Source organism: Solea solea, chromosome 4 (assembly GCF_958295425.1).
Source record: "Solea solea chromosome 4, fSolSol10.1, whole genome shotgun sequence".
Taxonomy (NCBI): Eukaryota; Metazoa; Chordata; class Actinopteri; order Pleuronectiformes; family Soleidae; genus Solea; species Solea solea.
The window spans coordinates 25,011,348-25,033,296 of NC_081137.1; the positions used below are offsets into that span (position 1 = coordinate 25,011,348).

General features: G+C 40.6%; 1 protein-coding gene across 8 annotated transcripts in view; it reads right to left on the reverse strand.

Annotated features, from left to right (window-relative positions):
• Nucleotides 1-3,214: 3,214 nt before the first annotated feature.
• Nucleotides 3,215-21,949, reverse strand: part of LOC131457901 (neurexin-2-like) — an 80,653-nt gene continuing 61,918 nt past the window's right edge. For 5 of the 8 annotated variants that reach the window (XM_058626420.1, XM_058626419.1, XM_058626416.1 and 2 more), the window contains 6 exons: nt 15,287-15,468; nt 10,549-10,720; nt 8,569-8,658; nt 6,949-7,277; nt 6,142-6,226; nt 3,215-5,481 (listed from right to left, as the gene is read on the reverse strand). In XM_058626420.1, the coding sequence (XP_058482403.1) occupies nt 4,679-5,481; nt 6,142-6,226; nt 6,949-7,277; nt 8,569-8,658; nt 10,549-10,720; nt 15,287-15,468 (1,661 nt within the window). In that variant the 3' untranslated portion in view covers nt 3,215-4,678. The remainder of the gene's footprint in view (nt 5,482-6,141; nt 6,227-6,948; nt 7,278-8,568; nt 8,659-10,548; nt 10,721-15,286; nt 15,469-21,949) is intronic. The other 3 variants (XM_058626422.1, XM_058626421.1, XM_058626424.1) reach the window with 1 other exon arrangement.

Here is a 21,949-nt window from a genome sequence, read left to right on the forward strand (position 1 = left end):
ACACGCACGGGCCCCGATTACGAGAGAGCGACCCATGGCACTGATTGGTCGTATGTAATGACGTCATTGTCCAAATATTACAATCAAACTCTTTGTGAAGGGTTACAGCTCATTGTTTGTTATTTTCTGTTCACTTTTCCTTTCTGTTTGGTTTTTCCCCTCAATGTTTTGTACGGTTCTATCTTTTTTAATTTTGTAATATTTTCCAGGCAAGTACAGATCTGCTGTTCTGTATATTTGTTATCAATAAAGTTTGTTTAAAAAAAAGTGGAAAAAATAGTTCTGGCACCAAAATCAAGTGAGTGACAGAAGAGTTTTTTTTTATGTAATCATAGAATATCTTCAGCAAGACAAAATAACTTTAGACCTGGGGTCTCACACTGAGCGTGTGGTCTGGTCAGGACGAGGCCAAAAACAAACATCTGTTCAGTGAAGGCGAGTGATATTATGTCAAGATCATAAAAACAATATTTCACAGAATTTCAAAATAAAAGTGCTTGTGTTGACATGGATCAATATCTTTCCAAATTGTATTTATGATGTAAAATTGATCTTTTCCACATGTGGCCAAGCGGTTGCGACTTTGAAGACCTCTGCATTGAAAGTTAGAGGTTCAGTCAGTAACATTTAGGAGAAGAACCTGATTTATATGCTGAAATGATTCTACAGCAGCCCAAGCACACGTTTCACATTTCACAGTGAAGACTGCAAAGAGAGAAGTCCAGCACTAAGTATGTATGCGTCTGATGCATAAACCACTGAAACAAGAATGAGGAAACAGCAGAGAGAGAGTGGAAAGTGGAATAATGGATTATTGTGACTGAATGTTTACATCATATCTGATGTGTACCCTGATGTGGCTGGGAAAGGTTGGGCTGAGTGTGGAAGTCTCCGTATGCCAGATTCTGCATTCTCACCATTAGATGTCACTAATTCTGACACAGCAGACCTAAAAATAGACATTAATTGGAGAACAGGCTACCCATAAAAGAACATAACTTATTTATGGATGACGTTCAGGCGTAGGTGCATAGAAACAGCTGTTTGCCACTTGTATCTTCTCCACTTCAGTGCAACAGCGTAGTTCTACAGTCACACATACAGTGTCTTGTTCAATAACTCTGGATGAGATAGATTTCTATAGATTCACGATGGTTAAAGCGAGGGTTAAACTGATTGGTCAATGTTCTCTTATGACCTTGTTTAATCTCATATGAAGTGCAGTTAACAAAAACACTTCTCATACGTGATGATGATGATGATGATGATCGCAGGCTGCTGCTGAATAAAGTTTAACTTACCTGATGTCAGTCATGTCATTATATCTTTACTTTGAATAGAAAATGTAACAAACTGTATATAACCACCAGTGTCTATAAACTCATTTCCTATAATAGGCAAATAAATAAACACACAAATATGTGCTGTTCATGGCTGGTTTTTGATGATATGCAAACCTGATGTATGAGGTATCATTCAGCAATAAACAGACCATAATCCTTTCTGTTAGTACATCAAAGCAGCTCCAGTTATGAATGATTGAAGACAACACAGAGGTGACCATGTGTCTGTTGTGGTCTGTGCTCTTTATTGTTGTGTTGTTTTCGTCACCTTGATCTTAATCTACTCCGTGGACGGTCAAATGTGACGCCAGGACGTAAGAATACCTCGACCATTTTACGCTTTCATTTGTATTATTCTTACAACAATAATAGTTTGTGGGTTTCTGCTTCATGCAAATTAAAAAAAACAAACATCTAGAGGCATATTTGCAAATCTGAGTCCAGGTTTGTCAGAGCTTTTGCAGGAATTTACATTTTTGTTCAACCTCCATAACACATGAGCTAATGTCATAGCAGAGGAAAGATCACAGGTCCAGACCTGAGGAAAAGCAATGACACAAACACCTGTGTGTAATTCTATAACTTATGTGGACTTTTGGTGAATGTTCAGAAGACACCTGTTTGCAGTGTATAACAATACACTTATAAATCTATACTCAAGTCTACACTGTGAAAGGAAACCTAGGCTTGTGTGACCAGAGGAAGGTCAGATAGATACGGCACAGTGGTTTTTATTGAATTAGACTTGTGACATCTCAGTAGTGGCATATCGTGTCCTGCAGCCACCCTCCTTGATGCCTGATGTCAACTCAGATCAGACCTCACCTACACAAGACCTGCAGTGACACCACATCTCGGTGATCCGCATGAACACCCCCCCTCCCCACCACACAGACTGAAATATAACCTCTCCAAATTCTTGTCTTTTGTGATCAACGTCACCCAGTGTCATGGAAAAAACAATAAAAATAATGATGGCTGTTTCTGTGAGGGCCTTTATTGTGACCTGTTTTATTTGAAACATGCTGGTCTGTAGTGATGTGGACTATTTCTCTATCATACAGTTCCTTATCTTCTCAGCAGGGGGTAGTCAAACGACATATCAACACTACACTGTTCTTATTTAAAGGATGGTTTCAGTCTTAAACCGTGATGCTCAGGATCCATCCCACATGTGATTAAAACAGATGATCTCCATTCACAGTGGCAGATTTTAGTGATGACAGGTAATATTACTGACATACAGTATTTCCTTTCCTGTGATTGTTTCAAAATAAAGGTCAGATTGTGCGTCCTCCTCTAATGCTTTTAATGTGAAGGTGCAAACCTGCACACATTTTATAACATGTTCCTGAGCCTGGTCTCATCATGTCAGACATATCTTGTGACATATCATAGAACATATTTAGATCACCCTAGCTCCGATGATGTCATCACAGCGCTGAGCAAGTGCTCGTCAGTCACTAACACACTACTGGAACGAGAGAGAGACAGAGAGAGAAGGGGTGGGTGGGGTGGGTGGGGTTGGCAGTGATGACGAAACTCAAGTGTAAGACACATTTTTAAAACATACTATAACCTGCAATTTATACCAAATGCTGTTTCCTCATGTAACACATGAGGATTTATCCACTTAGCAATAATGTAATTATGAATACATTGAGTAAATGGATCCAAATAGATGCTTAATTACCAGGGGACCGATCAATAGAAGCATAAGGTTTTGTGGCTGTGGAACAGTCACCTGTGTTCACATTGTATTTCTTAATTTACACAACAACATTGAGTCATGTTGGCTGAAGTTCACTGTGACACAGGTCAGTCTGCAGCAAAAGAGGAATTTACAAAAAGCAACACACAAGAAAATTGCGTACAAAGTATATAATCAAGTGTATTTCATCTCCACGATCTGTACACATATTAAGATCCATGTCACATGAACACTATACAATAGCAATGAGTGAGGAATGGTATATTTTCTGAGCACTGAGCAGCTCACGTTGAATGGCACTTTCATAAAAACAAAACAAAAAGAAAAAACAGGAAATCACAGCATGAATAAGTAACTCAACATAGAAAATGGCTTTATATTATTGGATCCATTGAATAGCAGATTCAGCACATATAAAATGCACATGGCAACAGAATAAAACAGCTTGTTCCGTCCTCGTGTTGTCAATGCAGAATCTGAACTGTAAATAATGCAAAACCAAAATAGAAGTGCAGCCATCAGAGGAAAGTGTGCTTTCTCTCTGGATTGAAGTAAAATGGAACATTTGAAGAAGAGTGGTAACAAGATACATCGAAATATCAGAGAAATATCAATACAATTCACAAACCTTCAATTAGTCATCTCATAGAATAGTCTTTTAGTAACTAATAAAAAAACAATACATGTTTGGCTGTTTTACAAGGAATATCTATGTCTCAAAGATATGTTTACATTTCACGTGTGCTTTTTGAGGTTTTGAAGGAGGGAACGATCAATAGTGAGTCAGACTGTTGACGTGGGAACATCCTCCATTCCCAAACAGCAATCCCAAACAAATCTTCCTCCAGTGTGATTCTGTGTTCCCAGGAACATCCTGTGAAGTTTGAGCTTATGTGATCTTCATGTCGTGAGCATTTTCTGAGCTTTTTTCAATCCGCTCGCCTTCATATGTACATACAAGCACTGTTTACAGGGAAACACCTGTGGAGACTGACGAGTTCACAATGACACTGATGTCTGACATGAACAACGCTTGTGATCCATGATACTATATCGTTGAATGATTGAAATTGCTGTATTTTTCAGCATGCTTCATTTATGTGAGTGGGCAGTTTTTAAAAGCACACAGCATCACACGCGTGCTGCAGAGATAAAGGCTTTCCCTTTGACTGTCGTTTGAATTGCTCATCGACCATAAAAATTCCATAATTGGTCTGCTCTGCCTCATATACCATAGTGGGGACATTGAGATCTGTTGAGACAGAGCATTACAAACAAGTACAAAGAAAACATTTAGGCAAATTTGTCTGCTGTTGTCAGCTTTTTCTCCACAGTACCATATCCATGCTATATACAAAGCCAAGATGGAAATGCTTCTTCCAGCTTGTTAGAAACATAAAAAAAAGGTATACACTGATAAAGAATCTCTGACTGATCCTCAACAGTTCATCACTGTGAAATGTCACTGATGGTTAACCTGACAGAACAGGGGAGTAAAAGCAAAGCATTCTCTCTCTCTCTCTGTCTCTCTCTCTCTCTCTCTCTCTCTGTCTCTCTGTCTCTCTCTCTCTGTCTGTGGTCGTCGTCGTCATGGTGTCAGTGCAGACCACTGACCTCTGCGTTCTCACACGTAGTATTCTTTGTCTTTGTTCTTTTTCCCCTTTGTGACGGCCTTGGCCACAGACGCTGTTGCTGTGCCTTTGTCTTTGACTACTGCACCGTTGCCCTCCACAGTGGAATCGTTGGTAAAACCATGGCTCTGGTCCGTCTGGTAGGAGCCCTCATCCCGATTGCGGTACTTGTACATGGCATAGAGGAGGATAAGAATGCAGAGAGCAGCAGCAGCTACAATACCAACCACCATCCCTGTGGTGCTACTGGACTCCCTGATCACCTCCACGGCACCGGGCTGGCTCATTTCATCTGAGACTGTGGGGTTGGCTGTGGGCACATGGGGAAAATTGGGAGGGTAAGTTAGTCCTGGTGTGTTTCGGGAGGAAGGAGGAGCAGGGGGAAGAAGCACCTGGTCACGGGTGTTCATTTTGCCTGCGGGGATATGCAGCTGGTCAGGATTGGTGGTGGGGACATAAGGTGGTAGGGGACGGGGTTTCTGGCCTCCACCCTCACCAGCGGCAGGAGGTGGAGGAAGGACTGTCCTGTCAGTGACCATGGGGGAGTTATTATTGTAAAAGTCCTCATCATCTGATTCTGTCATTTCCCCAGAGCCAAAGGCCGAGACCTCCACAGGGTCACCACAGTCCTCCTGGTCAGGGGGGCAGGAAGGATGAGGAGGGAGTATCAGGGACTCTTTGGTGGTTTCAAGTGGGGACAGGAGGGTAGGGGGAGGAGGGATGACTGGGTAACGGGTGGCGATGGATGGGGGCTCAAGGGAATCCACTGTTATAATAGGCAACACTAATTCACCTCCTAGAAAGGAAACAGAAAAGGTAGGGGATCCTAAATTAGAACAACACAGCACTAAAATGTTGGCTGAACAGTGAAGTAGAGCCACAATCTGCTCATGACATGGAATATTAATCTAACATTAGCTGGATTATCAGGGATTGAATTCATTATCATCAAACGTCATGTGTTGGTTTCTTTAAGACAAAGTTCACTGCAGTGTGTGTGTGTGTGTGTGTGTGTGTGTAATATCATAATGCAGAACCATTCAAGTGCTCACAAACACAGACACAAACATACAGGTTGAGCCATGAAAGGCAGCAGCTGAATGATGGTGAATATGGTTGTAATCATTAAATACTCAATGTGACATTTATACGTGTATTTCAGTGTGTTTGGCTCATTTCTCCTCCATCAACAATTCTGATAAGTTCATATCAATAATTGATGCACCCTTAATAAGGGCAGAGTCCACCATAAGTCACATGTGTCGCGTCCTCTTAACGACTGCAGGGCTCCAGACATGACTCAGCAAATATACAGGCTGATTTCACTGTGTTCTAATTGACATGAATGAGTGTCGCGTACAACAGCTGTGCACACGTGAAACTGTAAAAACATCAACAACAATACCGACTCTGGTGTAAAAGGAATAAAAGGTGTGGCCTAACGCGGCTGACCCACCTGTCCCCGGTTCACACTCCTCCAGGTCTTCGTCGTCACTCGGACACTCGGCCGACGCCACTAAAATATCATCAGAGTTCTGCGGCTGAAAGGAAAATAGAGAAAATGTGATTCTTCTTGTTATGTGCTGCTGACGGACTGAGGGACACTAGTAAATGTAAAACTTCTTCATTCTTCTCTCATGTGTTCATAAACAAAGTCATAGCACCACGGAAAGGATGGAAATTCTGTTATTTAAATTTAATCTATTTAAATAACATGTAACAGCAGGGCTTCAATAAGTCTAGATTGGATTTTAGATGCACAGTGACTCTGAATACGTGAGCAGAGCAGGGAATAGATGGTCCACTAATGGATTACGTGGTTAAATTGGAAATACAGACAAGGCAATTTCAAGGAAAGTGGACAAGAGCAATGTAATGAAAATGCACTCTATATTTCTCTTTGAGTGCTGATGACATCCATCTAATTGTGCAGCTCTGCTGCATTTGGCTTGAAATGAATGAGTCCAAATATGAAGGAGATTTTTGACTCAACACCGAACAACATCAATATCATAACAGTGCTCTTACTACTTATTATTATTTAAGGGATTTAACAGATTTCAGATCCAGCAATCATTTGCATTGTAGTTAGAAAATGTTTAACTCATCGACAGAATCTCTGAACATTCAACTCAACTTTGGCTTTTTATTCATCATTTGAGGACAAAAGTCCTGAGATCAACCCAAATGAAAATGTCTTGTAATAATAAGTAATAAAGCGTTCGGACTCTTCTTTATTCTATATTCTATATTCTGTACAGACCTTTGAGATGCTCTCCCTCAGGCTGGGTGAGCGCTGCCTGCGGGTGGTGGTGGTGGCCATGGTGGTGGTGGTCTCCATGATGGTGGTGGACATGTCGGACACTGCCAGCGGGGTGGCGGCCGTGGTGTCGGTGGGCAGCACAGAGAGCGAGTCCCCCACCAGACGCAGGTTCCCCTCCACCTGTATGCTGGGATCATTTTCTGCTGCCAGTTTGAGAACCTGGAGACCATTGTAATACAGCCCTGAGATCTGACCCTGGAAGGGCCGACCCCGGTCGTGACCGCCAATTTTAATGGCTGCCTGGCTGTTAAAGATGGTCAACTGTCTCCCTACAGTTAGAGACAGAGAGGAAGACAAAGGTAGAAGTGGTGCAGCAGACACACGGACGTTTGCAGGGCCTCCAACCAGGTGGCCTTTAGTAATTAGATTAGCATATTAGCAGTCATCAATGAACTTCAAACTGCATTTAGATATTAACTCTAGCGGGGCAATGTTCATTAGTGACAACTTTAGAATTTAGACTTTAAAACATGCAGGTTAAAATCACAGGAGGAGGTTTAAAGTATATTTAGACGCCTATTTAAAAGCTGGGATTGGACAGATCGTTTGGAATTAAGTCAGCAAACCGTGTTTTTTTCACAGGATATTTTTAAATCTCTTCACTCCAGAAGACATTTTTACATACACTCTGATGACTTCTTTTTATAGACACGGGCTCATTATTAAAATGGATGTCTTCTGTACTCTGATACAGAGGCTGTGCAAATTTAAACCACTATAAAAGCCAAAAACTCCTCCCCCACTGACTTCATCAGCCATTACAATAATGTCTCTCTCTCTCTCTGTGTACACATATATATATATATATATATATGTACACAGAGAGTTTTATATATATATATATGTACATATATATATATATATATATATATATATATATGTATATGCTCTGCTTTGGGTTCCCCTGGACTATTGTTTCACCTGCTTACAGGAACAACAATATCTGACAACACTATTGTCAGCACCTTCCTGATAAATAGTGCTACATGAGAGGAGGAGGAGGAGGAGGAGGAGGAGGCACTTAATTGTGATTGTGACGGTCGCTGTCGTACAAAGTGAAGACAACACAAGGTGACAAAGTTACAGGGAACAAGAACAGGGAGAATCCTTTGATTTAAGAGGGACTCACATGGTTGGTGTTAATGGTGTTAATGTAAACATCATTTTAGGATAGGAGAGTTATGACTAACATTAATCATAGAATAATTACACACAGCATCTACTTACACACAGAGGTTAAGATGGACGATAGAGGGTTAGACAAAGGTTATGTGCTTTTAGTTATTAGTTTAAAGTTAAGGTGCAGCGTTTCCACAAGGATGACAAAGAGTAAATGGTGAGATTGTTAAACCCCTTTGCTTTGACTCTTAATTCCACTCAAAAATGTGTTTTGCTCGTCAAAATTTGGAAGTGCCAATTAAAATGGAGGCCTGGAGGCCTGGAGGCGTGGTTCAGTTCATCCTTAATTGTCACCCTTGTCCTCTGGCACTGCACCTCTCATGGGGGAAAGGTTATTTGCTAGTTATTTCAAGGGTTAATTCATTAATCAGTTAATTTTACCTTTATCGAGTAGCCACTCGTCAACTACCCGACCAAGTCTGTATGGGATTCTTTGTCTAGCAATAGCCAGTCGTTCATTATCATAGTGTCCTTCAAAGAATTTGGAGAGACAAGTTAAAGGTTAAAGTCGGCAAGCTGAAAGATCACATGGTTAGAAACAGAGTTATGAAACTAACAGGTTTATTAACAAGTTATCCATTTTAACCCAGCTAGGAGTTAAAAGAAACTTGTGCTTTATCTATAATTATTAATAACTCTAATTAGAGTAATGTTTAGGCTATTTATAATGTGCTACACTAGTTAGAGCTATTTAGCTATTTTAACAAAGCAGAATATTCACTAAATACCAATGACAGTAGATTTTATGAAGTGTATAAAAACTATTAATTCAGGTAAACATACAAATTCATTCAAAAGCACAGCATTGCAATGAAAAGGATGAAGAGCATCAACTGTTGCATTTAGACCATCGTCATAAACATCCTGCACTTTAGCATTAACACATCACAACACTTTTTCTCCACAGTGTAGTTTTATAATATATAACTTTAACTGTAGTGACAGCAAACCAACCAATAATCAACAGAGCAGATGTTTTAACACAATAACTCGTTTTTTAGATACATGGAACTACGTTGTGGAATCAACAGAGTGGAACAACACAGAAGCAAGCAGAGTGCAAACAGCATGGATTATCAGTGTGTGTGGACCATCCGTGACATACTCAGAATGTCTTCTATCAAACGGCTCATACACTGGTTATAAAACGCTCATCTATAAACACGTATGTCATATGAATGATGACAAGGATGTGACAGGACATGACAGAGTGACTGGCTTTAATATAGTTTAGGATCAAAGCTGAACGTTCACTTGTATTCTTAACTGATGCAAACATCAAACGTTACGGCTCATTTCATTTAATGCAAAGAAAGAAACCGTGATTGTTTACTCGTGTGTTTCAACACTGTGGGATGTTCTCGTGTGCTCTGAGCAGCAGCTGGAGGCTCATCCTGCTTTACCAGCTGCTGCTGCTGATGCTGCTGCTGCTGCTGCTGCTGCTGCTGATTGGTTGAGAAAAGGTTTAAGCACAGACACTTGGAGTAAACTCTGTGCTTAAATATGTAGATGTTTTCATGTATCTGATTGGTTCTAATATAATATAATATGATATGTCTGTTTGCCCTTGTGTTTATGCAGAACTAATCAACATTCAGTATGGCATCCATCATCCATCCATCCCAAAATGATGATACAGTGTCTATCTGCAGTGTTTTACATAACTATATTATTACATAGTTAACTGATAATATATGACATTAAAATGAAATGAAAAAACAGTTTATTTACTCTGGTTATTCAACAAATGAAATATTAGGCTGATACTTGAATCACATCAGGGCTTCCTCAGGCGACATATGCATATACTTATACATATACACGAGAGGGCAGCCCGTGGCCAAGTGGAAAGGGAACTTGGCTTGTAACCGGAGGGTCGCTGGTAGCACTTACCATGTAGCACTAGATTTGTTTTATTCAAATGTAAAATGCGACATAAATAAAATGCATTATCATTATTATTATTATTATTATTATTGTTAATAATGATAATAAAAAGACATCATGGCTGATAACATGGATGCTCTTCACAGCTTCACAGTCAGTTTTTTTACAGCACTCAAAGATGCTTTTACAGCACAGTTCTGTCGTTCACACGTTCACACTAATTCACTCACATTTTCATACAGTGCATATATGTGCAGCACGTCTTTCATTCCCAATCATCAGAGCCGGGAATCAAACTCGCAACCTTCCAGTAGAACGACAACTCACTCTACCACTGATCCACCGTCGCCCCAACAAACATAATCACGAGATTATTATGGTGTGTGTGTGTGTGATGATTTCATGAGGATGGCCGATGATCACTGAGCAGCTGCTCCACGCTGTAAGATGCAATGATAGTGTCGTCAGTCTTACCTGGTGGATATCGCTCAATGACTGGATGGTTATCCACCTGGAGAGTGGCGTTGCCCCCGCTGCGCGTGAAGCGTACGACGTGGTACTTGCCGTCATTCACTATGACAGCAGGCTCGTCGATGGTGATGTCATCTGTCCCCACATTGAAGATGACAATGATTTTTCCTTGATCCTGGTGGAGCAAAACAAACACAGCTGTATAAGTTCTAGAATAAAGACGTTGTACTAATGTCAGCTCCAGGTTTCCTGATGTGGATCAGTCTTGACAGAGGTGTGGTCCGTGTCAGTGTGGTTAGAGCAGAGAATGAGAGCATGAGTAATTGTAACTGTAATGAACACATGAACAAAGTTAGTACAAATACACTCATGTTGTGATTATTACACATGTATTGGCCATTTGTAACATGAATGTATAGAAGCTTATATTTTCAGGGTAAATCTGGTTCATGTCTGGTTACATTGAGACATTGGTGTGAATGTGACTAATTAACATGTTTGGAAAATGAAAGCTGCACTTTTGCACTTTTGCACTTTGTCTTCATCTATTCGCGGCGCTTGTGCATTCCAACACATTTCGTCAGTGTGAAATCTTATTTAAAGGGAAGTCAAATGATTATTCAGAGGTTATTGTAACGTAACATCACATTTTAAAAAGCCCATTGTCTAAATGGTGAGAACTTCATTACCATCACAGAATGATAATGAAAAAAGATCATCATGCTGTGAAGTTTCACCATCAAGGACCAAGAGTTTGCATATTGTTATTCAGACACAGCTGGATGAATTACATCACACCTTCACACCAGAGAGGACAGAGGGAGAACATGGAATTAAATCCTGCAAACAGTTGGTGCTGCTGACTCAAAATTAATGATATTAATTAACACAATTATTATGTTATATGTCTAGCTTTTTTTTTTATTCTTTAGAAATGTCATTTAGAGAATATGACTTTTCTTTCTCATGTTGCAATGAGTCAAAGTCAAGAAATTCAAATACGTAGGAAGAAAATATGATTTGTGATCTCAGAGCTTTGTAAAAATCATTCTAGAAACCTTTTGAATTTAGAAAATGTTCTGACAAAGTTTTAAGACCTTAAATGTCCCATTGAATAAATCATTTTCAGGTCTACTGTACACAGTATGATAGAGCTGTGACTAAGCGCAGGGTCAGCAGGAAGTCACTTCAGAAGAAGTCATGAACACTTACAAACACCTGGGAGGAGTTCTCTGGGAGTAAAGGGTGCACAGCTCATGGATCTGCGAGCTCTCAGATTACCAACAGTAAGTGAGTGAGAGTTGGACTGAGCCAAGGACTAACCCTGCCCTTTGTCCTGTTTCTAAGTCTTATTGACAGGTTTTCTGGAGGGTGTCAGGTTTCTGTGAATCACCTCTGGCTTCACTGAACAGCGACCTGCTCTGGGGCGATTTGCGTGAGTGAAGTGTTTGGGATGAGGATCCGTACTCTGAGGCCATGGCCAGAAAAAGATGGATTGCCCACTTCAGGTTGATGGGTAGTCACTTCCCCGAGTGGAGGATTTAAGTATCTGGGGGTCTTGTTCACAAGTGAAGGGAGAGCAGAGCGAGAGATTGACGGGCAGATCACTGGTTCACTGTCGCTGAGGCAAAAGACAAAGCTCTCAGTCTACGTCACAAACTGTGGGAAGTGACGGAAAGTCTTGGACAGACTCAGAGTTGAGCAGCCTGGACGTCTCCGTGCTGAGGTGTTTGGCTGGAACATGGAAGCTCATCACGCAAGTGAAGAACCACAGAAGAATTCTGATATGTGAAGGTTGTTCAATGTAAGACAGAGAATGGAACGTGCAAGCGTTTGCTGCAGTCTGCAGTTTCACCACTAGATGTCACTAATCCTTGTTCAGTGGACGTTTGAACGTCTCCTTGTTCCTCTCCGTTCAGACCTGTGATCCCATCACACCCTGGATGAGTCTGCTGTGACCACACATGATAAAATACACACTGACGTCATCACAAAGAAACAGATGTTTGCTGCTGTCAGCGCGTGTGTGTGTGTGTGTGTGTGTGACAGTAAATAATATGGTGATGATAAGATTAGTGAAACAATCCTGAGGTCTGGTTTCAGTGATCAGATGTTTGATGTGTGATCAGAGTGTTTTCAGGACTCATGGAGCCGTTCACACTGGTGTTTCACATGCTGTGGGCTCTGATGGTAAAACCAGGTCTGAACAGCAGCTTATCCTGCACAAGCAATTCTACACACTTATCCATATTTTAATTACACTTCCCCAGCAGCAAGATTATGAGTATTAATTAAAAAACTACAAGCTAGTGTGGCCTCAGGTCAAATGAAGTCGATGTCCTTTGGACAAAGAATAACATCTCTGGTGCCAGGCGTTTTCTTTTCTGCTAACTCAGTGTTTGAGCTTCGAAACAGCCCAGAGCAACTTTTGACAGCTGGCAAAGCATCACTAGTGTAATAAGTTTTAGTAAACTAATCATCGGTCCTTCAAGTTCACTTTGGTTACTTAAGGCTCACATGTTTGTGTACGATGCTCACGAGGACCAGTCTCTGCTTTTAGAGCACCATCTCAGCAGCAGCAGCAGCTTAAATCATTTAAGAGAGGACGGATTGTTTTTAAAAGCACAGATTACTGCTGATGAGGGACAAAGGACCATGGAAGTGATGTTGGCACCACTGCCAAACAGAGAAGACGTGGACCAAGAGCATAACAATCTCCAAACACAAGAAGAAGAAGAAGAAGAAGAAGAAGAATGATACAAATGCAGAGGTGAGGCTGTGACATCATCCTGAGGGCTCCCAGAACGCCAGCTCCTGGATGAAAAGCAAACGTATCTCCTGAATTCATTCTTGTGTGTTTGAGCTCTCAGACTCAGCAGAGGCAGCTGGAAGCTTCATCTTCTACTATTGCATCACCTATTATTCCTAATCCCACTGGGATTGACAGTCTCCCGCATTCTCATCACATTCATCTCATATTCTCTAAATATCCAGTTAAAATTAATTTAATCTTATGTTCATCATAATCACATTTGTCATAAATTGAAAAGAGAGAGAAGCAAAGTATGAACCGTGTGAGTTCAGTGTGAATATTTATGAAGACCTTATGAAGATCATTTTATGTCAGTCAAAACTTCTCCTCTGCAGCTTTGTTTCTTCAGCCTTTCTAACCATTCTGCTCAATCTGTTGTTTTTAGTCAGTCATTAAAATCCGGAGCATTGGTTTGTTTCTTTAGTTACAGGATAATTGCTCTTTAAACCTTGTGTATGCTCTCGTGTCTTCAGATAAGTCACCACGTTTATTAGCTGCTGCTGCTTTAATGAAGCATTTTCACAGTGAAAACTAAATCTTTTAAATAAACTAAATGATCAGTCGTTGGCTAATGTCTTACTTTAAATGCTTTAATAGAAGAACATTTAATTAAGAGTGCCGTGAAAGACTTCTGACCCTGTGTGGTAGTTTTTAAGGAATATTACAAGACGTTTCTTCTGTTCTAAGACACTGAAGACAAGCACATACTGTATATAGCACATTAAGTTCATATGTCACTGTCCCTTGTGGCTGGTGTTGATCACTGCACGGCATCTCTCTGTCTTCACCTGGTTTTTTTAAATCTTTCTCATCAAAAAACCCAATGCAGTAAAATGTGAAAATGAATTTAGAGATAAATAAATGATCTTTCATTGATATAATGTGGCAGCTATTGTGTCATTCTGTCTAAAACAAGAAGCAGATGAACTAGTGATTCCTCTGTGCAGCGTCAGAGTGAGCACAGTGGACAAGGTCACTTTAACACTTTAACACTTTTACAGTTTGAATCAGATGCTTCTGGAAAACATGTTTTGTATTTGAGTCCAAACACAAACACAATGAGCTCAAGTGTCTGGAGGAAATATCATCACAACAGGCTCCATGGAAACTAAACAACTTTTCAGTTAAAGCAGAAATATTTGATTGGAATTGTGAAAAGAAAATGAATAAAAGTTCACATGAATGTTAAATGTTTATGTGGTTATATGTAGTAAGTGTATGATAATAAGCTGCTGTTTCTCTGTCTTGTAGCTGCACACTGAAAAGCCTGATTTCCCTCCTGTTGAAGAACAACAGAGGCATTCACTTCATTTAGTCCTCTCACTCTACTGTAGCTCCTTCTTAAGGTCATCATTTTAAAACTGTCACACAATCAGATTAGAAACACAAATCAAAATGAGAGCAATGCTAGTTTTTGGTTTTTATTCTCTTTCCACTTTTCTGCTGCAGACTCTTCACATCAGGAGGTGTGAGATTATTGAGTTCTACTTCTTCTTTTTTGGTTTTAATTTCTTGTTGCTTCTCACGCTGAGTGGAAACCTTTGTCCTCACCTTCACATCATCTAAGATTTAGTTTAGGTACTTAAAGTTCTTCACATTCACAGACTCATTTGAACTCATTAAATATGATTATTTTATCCTCTTGAGAAGAAGCATCTCATTTTCAAGGTAATCCCAGTTATCCATGAAATAGTTCAGTGTGAAAGAATGCAGGTGTGTGTGTGTGTGTGTGTGTGTCTGCTGTCGATGACGGGAAACATATTATAATAAACATTGTCACATTTATTGACTATATATGGTCAAATGTTTGGAAACTAATGTAAATATTCTCCTACAAGAAACCAATGATTTTTCCTTCTTCAGGTGTTTATGGATGACATTGCTCCCTCACAATAAGTTCTATATTTAAAATAAGTCCCAAACTCTTACTATGTGCAGCTGAAGATAATCTCCAAGTCCATGGGTGCTTTCCACTCGCACCAAAATGGCGTCCTTCTGCTGAGTGCTGAAGCCCACGGCGAGGCGGTCGGCTCGGGTGCTCGGCCGCTCGTTAGGGGCCCAGGTGAACGTGATGAGAGCGCCCCCTTTGCCAAAGATATACGTCGTCCCAGCTGCAGACAGACAAAGAAAAACAGTCCATGACTCTTCTAATGCCATTTGTCACCTTTAGTTTCTGAGATCTTTGAGGGCTCTGTTCACTCACAGTCAATCAAGTTCATGTTCTCACACATCAGGACAACAGGATGAGGGGGGTGGGGCATGGGTTCATAATGTGATGACGTCACAAGATTTAGTGAAATAACAAAGGAAACCATTAACATAGATTAACACTCTGTGTCAAACATCTACAGTCATATAAATATCTAGCTTTATTTTATCATTATTATGGTTCCCAGACTTCATGAAGACATAATTGTGTTCTGTGTGTTTCGTACAGCATCTCTCACAAACTCTGACTCTGGAACTTTCTTCATTTGCACTCAACAATCTTCCGTCTCCTTGAGATGAACGAGGCTTATTGGTGTTGATTTATAATTTACAAGCCGAGTTACCAAAGAAAATCTGCGCAGATTGGTGCTAAAAAAACGATGATGAGCTGTTTAATCAGACACCTCTTCATGATTCACAGCTCACACTCACATTTACATTCAATAATAATGAAAGTAAAGTCAGTTTAAACCCAGCATTTCTCATGTTGGTCACGTTGACTGCACTTTAGAAGAGAAATACTGACAATTATGTTTGAAAGTACAGCACACACATGATATTCTGGGACGTTTTAACACCTGAGAGCAGACACTTGTTGTTCCCACTGATACTTTCATTGCTCAAACCTCTTAAGAGAAGCACTTGAAACTAAATTGTAGCCTCAATTTCAAGACTGGAGTACTTGTGTGCTTGGTAAAATGGGTACTCACACAATATTGACAGGAAGCAAATGCTGCTTGGATGTTTTCTTATCAGCGAACACTTTGTGCAGAAAGCTGAAAACACTTTGCACTGACTTTGAGTTTAATTAAAAAGGCATTTTCTTACTGAGATAATCTTAATGTCTTTGATGACATTAAGATTCTCAGCATCTGGTCTGGTCACACTTTTGTTTTCTACTCCATTCTTTTAGTGAAAGACAAAGAAGAAACATTTCATGAGAACATCAGCTTTCAAATTTCAAATGATTACAGGACAAACAGCATCTGGTTTTGAGTCTGTTGATGTTGAACCTGCAGATTTTACTCAACTCATTAAAAGCAAAATATTTTCGATTTAAATGCTTTAATTGGATGTAAAGGTGAAGTTTATCAGCTAATACTAAGATTCTTAGTGCTTCTAGCCTTAGAATAAGCTTTTTACACAGTTTATATTTGAGGCATTAGAGGCTGCCATCTTGTGTCTCTTTTGTAAAAAGCTCCAAAATCTAATCCCATTACATGTTACACGTTGGTTCTGTTGAGGGCCTAAAACACTGCATTAGATTGCACTACAAACCCTTCAGGATGTATAGTGTATGTACAGTATATATGTCTCTTCCATGTGAGCGTACACGGAGGTAAATCAACATATTCTGACACACAGTTTCACACGAACACGGAATTCAAATTCACTGCAGTAAATCTGTGAATGCTCATTTAAAAACCATCTTCACATTGTTGTACACATGGACACAGTAACAGATTTAACAGTATAGGATATTTCACAGAAACAGGAACAGGAAATGTTTTTCAGCTCATGCAGCAGCGTAAAAACGGACATCCCTGCAGAACTCCATCCACCCACGTCTGCTGAGCAGGTTTACGTCATGCCAACCTCAGAGGGTCTTTGCATACTCAGGAAAAAGGAACGCGTAATACTGACTTAATGTGCTCCACTGTAATATTCATTATGAAATATGAAATAGTAACGCACTTTCAGGGAAACATGGAAAGTGTCTGGAGACAGCTGTCCCTCCTGTAACTTTAAAGCATGTCGTTGCACTTGTTCTGTGAGTGGTTGATAAACAGGTTTGTTAAGATTGTTACTGTAAACTGTGACGATGGTCTCCTCTCTCGTGGCTGATCAGTGCATCTGTGCTTGAATAACAGACCTCCCATGGAGATTCTCAACTAAAGAAAATGTGTATGTAGCACATGGCTATTATGTCAGTAAGTCTACTGTGCACAGGCATCTCAACACAATAATTAATGAATACTATAGAGATGCAGTGAAAGGATATTCACTCCAAATATTTACTACTTTCTGTTGCTATCATTGAGTGAAATTATACATTCATCAGCTTTTTACAGGCAACACAATACGTGTCAGTGAAGCTCCCAGAGTGATTGATTGGTTGTCAAGTCTTAATGGAAAAAACCCACAGTATGGCTTGTCTGTGCCAAGATGCATGCTTCCCACTCAAACACCCTGTCCTTCATTTGTGCTTTCAGCCAGCTGCTCATAGGACTTGCAAATATGCAGAGACTCATGGTGAAAATGAGCATCACTCAGTTTAGATGAGAAAAGTTTCTAACACATCGTCCTGAGCTGGCTGCAGAGAGTCCGGAGAATTATCCTTCATGATATTACTTATTATGACTTTTAAGAGGCTGCAAAATAATCATGAATCACACAAATGACAACTGGTGTCAGCTATGACCTTATAAATACACAGTGAAATGGGGAATTACTCACCATTTAAACCACAGTTTACAGTGTGTGTGTGGATGAAGATTTTCACAATAAACTTTTCTAAATGAGCTGCAAACTTGTCCTGGGACAACATGACAAAAGTCTTCAAGTGTTAATATGTCAATCCTGATGTTTTCACTTCAAAGTTATAATAAACTCAACACTTTGGAATAGTGTTGGGAAGTTCCATTCTTTTTACTGACTCGCATCTTTTACTCTCACAGTGAATTGAACAAATCTTTCTTTGAGTCATTTCGTTCATTTTTACAGTGGGTGGCGCTGTAGCCCTCTTGTGGGCGTTGTAAAAAAGACCGCGGTTCTCAAACACTTAACACTGAAGGCAACATGGTTTGCTTCAGCTGACAAATGCCACAAGCAATTCAAACCATATGAAAACATAGGAAAGCAAATACACTCCACAATAAAGTGACTTATGTCCTGTATCCTCCCTGCCATTGTTGTTTAACAGCACAATGGTGACGAGGTAGCTGTCACGTGACAAATGACCGAGAGAAAGATCCGTATGAACAAACTGTTGTGCTAACTGCTCGTCACACAGCCTGGCTGTCACGTGACAAATGAACGAGCACCTGAGGACGGACGCACGGTTGAGTGAGTCGTGAACTAATCATTTGTGTTTCCTGTCCTGCTGACTGAGCTGATGCAGCTGCCTGCCATGTGGCGAAGGAAGGTACTGCATGAAAATGAACGAATCACTCACTGACTGAGACGACTCATTACTCCCGAGTCATAAAAAAGATTAGTTCATTTTGAACGAATCGTTCACAAACAACACATCACTACTTTGGAACCAAATCAGTCACATCAATTCAATTTGAGGTACAATTTTAAATACTGCAGATGCTTCTGTCACTAACGCGTGCAGTAGTTTGTGTTCCTGTCACTAACGTGTGCAGTAGTTTGTGTTCCTGTCACTAACGCGTGCAGTAGTTTGTGTTCCTGTCACTAACGTGTGCAGTAGTTTGTGTTCCTGTCACTAACGCGTGCAGTAGTTTGTGTTCCTGTCACTAACGTGTGCAGTAGTTTGTGTTCCTGTCACTAACGCGTGCAGTAGTTTGTGTTCCTGTCACTAACGCGTGCAGTAGTTTGTGTTCCTGTCACTAACGTGTGCAGTAGTTTGTGTTCCTGTCACTAACGCGTGCAGTAGTTTGTGTTCCTGTCACTAACGCGTGCAGTAGTTTGTGTTCCTGTCACTAATGTGTGCAGTAGTTTGTGTTCCTGTCACTAACGCGTGCAGTAGTTTGTGTTCCTGTCACTAACGCGTGCAGTAGTTTGTGTTCCTGTCACTAACGCGTGCAGTAGTTTGTGTTCCTGTCACTAACGTGTGCAGTAGTTTGTGTTCCTGTCACTAACGCGTGCAGTAGTTTGTGTTCCTGTCACTAACGTGTGCAGTAGTTTGTGTTCCTGTCACTAACGCGTGCAGTAGTTTGTGTTCCTGTCACTAACGTGTGCAGTAGTTTGTGTTCCTGTCACTAACGCGTGCAGTAGTTTGTGTTCCTGTCACTAACGTGTGCAGTAGTTTGTGTTCCTGTCACTAACGCGTGCAGTAGTTTGTGTTCCTGTCACTAATGCGTGCAGTAGTTTGTGTTCCTGTCACTAACGCGTGCAGTAGTTTGTGTTCCTGTCACTAACGTGTGCAGTAGTTTGTGTTCCTGTCACTAACGTGTGCAGTAGTTTGTGTTCCTGTCACTAATGCGTGCAGTAGTTTGTGTTCCTGTCACTAACGCGTGCAGTAGTTTGTGTTCCTGTCACTAACGTGTGCAGTAGTTTGTGTTCCTGTCACTAACGTGTGCAGTAGTTTGTGTTCCTGTCACTAACGTGTGCAGTAGTTTGTGTTCCTGTCACTAACGCGTGCAGTAGTTTGTGTTCCTGTCACTAACGTGTGCAGTAGTTTGTGTTCCTGTCACTAACGCGTGCAGTAGTTTGTGTTCCTGTCACTAACGTGTGCAGTAGTTTGTGTTCCTGTCACTAACGTGTGCAGTAGTTTGTGTTCCTGTCACTAATGCGTGCAGTAGTTTGTGTTCCTGTCACTAACGTGTGCAGTAGTTTGTGTTCCTGTCGCTAACGTGTGCAGTAGTTTGTGTTCCTGTCACTAACGTGTGCAGTAGTTTGTGTTCCTGTCACTAATGCGTGCAGTAGTTTGTGTTCCTGTCACTAACGTGTGCAGTAGTTTGTGTTCCTGTCACTAACGTGTGCAGTAGTTTGTGTTCCTGTCACTAACGCGTGCAGTAGTTTGTGTTCCTGTCACTAACGTGTGCAGTAGTTTGTGTTCCTGTCACTAATGTGTGCAGTAGTTTGTGTTCCTGTCACTAACGCGTGCAGTAGTTTGTGTTCCTGTCACTAATGTGTGCAGCAGTTTGTGTTCCTGTCACTAACGTGTGCAGTAGTTTGTGTTACTGTCACTAACGTGTGCAGTAGTTTGTGTTCCTGTCACTAACGTGTGCAGTAGTTTGTGTTCCTGTCACTAACGCGTGCAGTAGTTTGTGTTCCTGTCACTAACGTGTGCAGTAGTTTGTGTTCCTGTCACTAACGCGTGCAGTAGTTTGTGTTCCTGTCACTAACGCGTGCAGTAGTTTGTGTTCCTGTCACTAACGTGTGCAGTAGTTTGTGTTCCTGTCACTAACGTGTGCAGTAGTTTGTGTTCCTGTCACTTCCTGTGGTGTTGATGATGGTGACACAGTAGAAGAGTTTCACTTATAGAATAAGGAGAACACATGAATGCAGTGAGAGAGGATTGTGGTGGTGTGTTGTGTCTGTGAGACGTTCTACAGTAAGTGATTGTGTGTCGGCTTCACAATCATCCTGAGGGTAATGTAATATGTGATAGCTCTCTCTGATTGACCTTCTGATGCCCCTGTCTCTTTGCTTTCCCCTTCTGCTTCTCCTGTTGCAGAAAACCAAACCTGATGTGACGACAGTGTCACACAAAACCAGCACTGATTTTTGTTTATATTTGTTAAATTGAGTCTTTAATACCTAATGCTTGAAGTTTATATGACTGAAGGAAACTCACTGAAGCCTTTTCTCCACTCATCTCTGTGAAAGCATTAGCTGCTCTTTGAGCACCAACATGGAGACCCTGGAGGACCAAGTGCAGCAGATTTCACTGAGTGCATCGGGAGGATGATGAGGGGTCAGCGTCAGTGCAGTCTTACATTTTACTTGAGAGGAGACGAGGTCTTTGGTACTGATGAGAGCACACTCACTCACAGTAGTCATAAAAAACTGGTTACACAAAAAAATACTGAGACAAAACCAAACTTTGTGACTCTGCAGGGTCAGAATATGAAATGTCTTCATATATACATAATTATATGATGTGACTCCACTTGGAATTTAGATATCAAAATGTCACCATTTGACCATTTTATAGAACAATATTAACTAAACACCTTCATTGGCTCCAGTTGAAGCAGATTAAACAGAGTGTAGGAAAATAAATAACGTTAATGCATCAATGTAGAATGTTGAAGTAATTATGTTGATGTATGTTTTGCTGTAGCTATGTTTCCATCAAAGTGTCAAATAAATGAGCACCGATGTCTAAACATGATGAAATACAGAGTTCTTTTGTTGCATGTTGTGAAAATAGACTTCAATCAGAATTTGAAAAAGCACCGTGTCAACTAATCATGATGGTGAATATAATAAAGATGTATTATTCTTTCTAAAGCACCAACCCATGGCTGTACTCAGGTCTTAATCAGTGCCGTATATTCCCTGGGCCACTCTTCATGGACGTATTTCAATCATTTTGTTCAAGTCAAACATCAGAAGTCTGTGTGAGGACTCGCTGCCCACTGGAACCACCACACTCACACAAAACATGCAATAGAACCTGTGTTTAAGATGAGGAGTGAGGCACTGCAGCAGGGTAGGTGGCCTATAAATAGCCTTAGCCCAGGGACC